At 45.9% G+C, this 4,822-nt stretch overlaps 1 protein-coding gene across 5 annotated transcripts in view; it reads right to left on the reverse strand.

The window, feature by feature from the left end:
* Window positions 1-4,045, reverse strand: part of LOC134102188 (uncharacterized) — a 49,707-nt gene extending 45,662 nt beyond the window's left edge. For all 5 annotated transcript variants that reach the window (XR_009941492.1, XM_062556211.1, XM_062556209.1 and 2 more), the window contains exons 1-3: window positions 3,824-4,045; window positions 2,672-2,801; window positions 1,720-1,889 (exon numbers count right to left, since the gene is read on the reverse strand). Coding sequence is in view for 4 of the 5 variants with exons in the window: in XM_062556211.1 (XP_062412195.1) it covers window positions 1,720-1,889; window positions 2,672-2,801; window positions 3,824-3,887 (364 nt within the window). In the remaining variant the exon portion in view is untranslated. The remainder of the gene's footprint in view (window positions 1-1,719; window positions 1,890-2,671; window positions 2,802-3,823) is intronic.
* Window positions 4,046-4,822: the final 777 nt, after the last annotated feature.

Raw genomic sequence — 4,822 nt, forward strand, 5'->3', positions numbered from 1 at the left:
GGGTGTTCTGATGGGTTAAGGTGTTCTGATGGGGTTAAGGTGTTCTGATGGGGTTAAGGTGTTCTGATGGGGTTAGTGTGTTCTGATGGGGTTAAGGTGTTCTGATGGGGTTAAGGTGTTCTGATGGGGTTAAGGTGTTCTGATGGGGTTAGTGTGTTCTGATGGGGTTACAGGGGAGCTACACCAGACGCGTAACTGAAGCGTTCCGTTCGCGACGCGTAAAGTCCATTTTAGAAGATGGGTCTATTTTTTTTTTCCGAATGTACGCGCCACTGTTGCGTCTGGTGTAGCTACTTCCATTGACTACAGTGATAATTAACTGCTACGACCGGCTGCAACATACGCGTCGCGAACGGAACGCTTCAGTTACGCGTCTGGTGTAGCTCCCCTGTTAGGGTGTTCTGATGGGGTTAAGGTGTTCTGATAGGGTTAGGGTGTTCTGATGGGGTTAAGATGTTCTGATGGGGTTAGGGTGTTCTGATGGGGTTAAGATGTTCTGATGGGGTTAAGGTGTTCTGATGGGGTTAAGGTGTTCTGATGGGGTTAACCCCATCAGAACACCTTAACCCCATCAGAACACTCTACCCCATCAGAACACACTAACCCCATCAGAACACCTTAACCCCATCAGAACACCTTAACCCCATCAGAACACCCTAACCCCATCAGAACACACTAACCCCATCAGAACACCTTAACCCCATCAGAACACCCTAACCCCATCAGAACACCTTAACCCCATCAGAACACCCTAACCCCATCAGAACACCCCTCCAGCTAAACATTCAGTTACGCGTCTGGTGTAGCTCCCCTGTAACCCCATCAGAACACTCTAACCCCATCAGAACACCTTAACCCCATCAGAACACCTTAACCCTAACCCCATCAGAACACCCTAACCCCATCAGAACACCTTAACCCCATCAGAACACCCTAACCCCATCAGAACACCTTAACCCCATCAGAACACCCTAACCCCATCAGAACACCTTAACCCCATCAGAACACCCTAACCCTATCAGAACACCCTAACCCCATCAGAACACACTAACCTCATCAGAACACCTTAACCCCATCAGAACACCTTAACCCCATCAGAACACCCTAACCCCATCAGAACACCCTAACCCCATCAGAACACCTTAACCCCATCAGAACACCTTAACCCCATCAGAACACCTTAACCCCATCAGAACACCCTACCCCATCAGAACACCCTACCCCATCAGAACACCCTAACCCCATCAGAACACCCTAACCCCATCAGAACACACTAACCCCATCAGAACACCTTAACCCCATCAGAACACCTTAACCCCATCAGAACACCCTAACCCCATCAGAACACCTTAACCCCATCAGAACACCCTAATCCCATCAGAACACACTAACCCCATCAGAACACCTCTCCAGCTAAACATCTGTAGCTGATGAATAGAGTCCAGCATAAGTTAGTGGAGAGTTAAACATCTGAAGCTGATAGATATAGTATATAGAGTTAGTGGAGAGTTAAACATCTGTAGTTATAGATATAGAATATAGAGTTAGTGGAGAGTTAAACATCTGAAGCTGATAGATATAGTATATAGAGTTAGTGGAGAGTTAAACATCTGTAGTTATAGATATAGAATATAGAGTTAGTGGAGAGTTAAACATCTGTAGTTATGGATATAGAATATAGAGTTAGTGGAGTGGAGAGGAAGTCCAGGCTGTCTTTACCTGACTGGTCCAGTTGTATGGAGGTGTGGGCTGAGGAGCAGCTGATGTTGTCTCTATGAGCAGACACCCATATTAGCAGGGGGATGTCTATAGACACATCCTCATATATCAGTGTGCAGGACTGTTTTCCACAATCAGTTATCCGCTTATAAACTCCCTCTGTTTCATTCCTTCAGCAAAAACAAGACAACAGAGACCTTGGATGACTTACAGACAGGGTTACACCAGGCGCCTAACTGAAGTGTTTTGTTCACAGAGTGTAAAAATAGTTTTGGAAGACAGGTCTATTTTTTTTAATGTTCAAAAGTCTAGTGTGACCAGTATAAGAGTCATAGGGGAAACTGGCCTCATGGAAGGCTTCAGTTCAGTGTCTAGTGTAGCCTGCCTGGAACTGTCAGAAGGTATGCAACAGAGCATACTTGTTTATGATCTACTGATATCTTCAGGTGTCACAGAGCATACTTGTTTATGATCTACTGATATCAATTGAAGTAAGAGAGGGAGAGGGACACTAGTGGGACAGCTGTGGTGTACTGCTTAGGGCTTCGGGCTTGTAACCGGAGGGTTGCCGGTTCGATCCCCGATCACTACACCACAGCTGAATTGCCCTTGAGCAAGGCACCTAACCCCTCACTGCTCCCTGAGCGCCGCTGGTTGGGCAGGCAGCTCACTGCTCTGGGTTAGTGTGTGTTTCACCTCACTGTGTGTGTGCGCTGTGTGTGTTCACTAATTCGGTTAAATTGGGTTAAATGCAGAAAAACGAATTTCCCTCACGGGATCAAAAAAGTATATATTCTATTCTATTCTATTCTTCTTTTCTAGTGCAACTCAGATGTCTTCTTTTATTTGTATTTACTTAGATGGTACAAAGCAAGTGTGCTGTGCGTGTTTGCTGTGAAAGTGAATGTGAATGAGTATGAATGTGAAGTGTCTGTGTGGCAGCTCACTGTACCCCTGGTGGAGAGTATGTGAGAAGCCTCCCATGTCCCCCGCTGGCGTCCATTCACATATGAAATCCTCGTCTGGACGCCTGCTGGCCTTGTAGCACACAGGGCTGGAAGGGGCTGTGCAGGTGCTGTCCCCTACGGCGGGAGTCAGAGTCATAAAATAAACACTCCCCACACCGCAGGAGTCAGAGTCGTAACATAAACACTCCCCACACCGCAGGAGTCAGTCATGCAATAATCTGTCCCCAATGAGAGTCACACAATAAACTGTCCCCTATGAGAGTCACACAATAAATGGTCCCCTATGAGAGTCACACAATAAACTGTCCCCAATGAGAGTCACACAATAAACGGTCCCCAATGAGAGTCACACAATAAACGGTCCCCTATGAGAGTCACACAATAAACTGTCCCCAATGAGTCACACAATAAACGGTCCCCTATGAGAGTCACACAATAAACTGTCCCCTATGAGAGTCACACAATAAACTGTCCCCTATGAGAGTCACGCAATAAACTGTCCCCTATGAGAGTCACGCAAGGTCCATATGGTAAATGCGGTATGGTAAATGCAATATGGTAAATGCAATTCATTACCTCTCATCCTCTTAAGAGCTTCAGTGTCTTATCATCTCTCATCCTAATTTGATCTATTTATGTATGTATTTATTAATCCTATTTAATTACTGAAGTAGGCTACAGCAAACACTGGCACCAGGTGTATTGCTGCTATTAGTTGGTCTTATACTGTGACCCAAATAATATATAATAATCCTTAATCATCTATTCTTAAGGCCTATTCTTCTGAATAACACAATGGCTCAACATCTTAGATTGAATGAAGATTGCCATCGAAGATTGGATTTCAGGAGTGTGTGTGTGTGTGTGTGTGTGTATGTGTATGTGTGTGTGTGTGTGTATGTGTGTATGTGTGTATGTATCCGTGTGTGTGTGTCTATGAACCTAACACACTTTATCTTCAGTAGAATCTAACACACAGCAGTAGTATATAGAAACCAACGTAAGCTGATAAGCTAACCAGAGGTTTCCGCTAATTGTCACACATCTGCTCTGCTCTGGGTTGGTATTGTTGGCTGTGCTGGTGTTGTAGTGAGCAGATGGAAGCCACAGCTGATGTTGAAGATAAGAAGCCTTACCTCTGACTGGAGACGCCGTGAGAAGCGCACACAGCAACACGCTCAGCAGAACACACACACCCATACTCTCTCCTCCGACAGCGCAGGCTCACACACTCCCGAGGCGTCTCCAGACGGACCTCTTCAGTACCGACCCAGTATGAGCCACTCTGACCCGACCTCTCAGGCAGCCAGACGGGACTCATGAGCCACATCACCCATCACGTCGTGCCACTGCTTGTCGAGAAGTCTCCAGTGCGCGCAAATGTCAGCACATTTCTTGCTTTGCGTCAGGTATAGAGAGCAACAGCTGACCACAAACCACAGTGTCGGTGGGGGAGGGGCCCTCGGCCGGGCCCGCTCAGAGGCCGAGCACAACAACGCTACCTGAACTCGCTCCAAATATGCCCCTACACCTCGACACTCAATTGACATCTACACACAATAACTATCCCTTGGCCAGAGTGTAACATTTGTAGATGATTCTAACAGCATGAAGTCTCAAACTCAAAGTCCTCATATGTGGTCATGATGGGTAGGTGTCACAAGCTGTGTGGGTGACTTACGATAAATGGAATTAGAACCCTGAAACTGCCCATGAACTTTTACATCCTCTAATTGCCTAAAAGTCCCATATCCTGAAACACAAGTGTAGAAACAAGGTTAGAGTTACTTGTTCAAGTCCAGGCAAAGGTGACAGCAACGCACACAGATCAAGTAGAAAGTAAATTGCCCAGCTACAAAGAGCGGCTGTGTGAACGTGATGACAGAGAGAGAATGGAAAAATGATTTAGGTTAAAACAACAACACACTTTCATTTACAGCTTATGAAACTCTGACACAACAGAGGCGACTCATAACACTTAACACACATGGAGGTAGATCAAACACACACACACACACACACACACGTCTGAGGACAGTTGAACTTCATTGATTACTGTTATCTGTTATCAAGGGATGTTTATGCGCAGCAAGACTAGTATGGTAGGTACAGGAAGGGTAGAAGAGTCTAATAAA

Source organism: Sardina pilchardus, chromosome 15 (assembly GCF_963854185.1).
Source record: "Sardina pilchardus chromosome 15, fSarPil1.1, whole genome shotgun sequence".
Lineage (NCBI taxonomy): Eukaryota > Metazoa > Chordata > Actinopteri > Clupeiformes > Clupeidae > Sardina > Sardina pilchardus.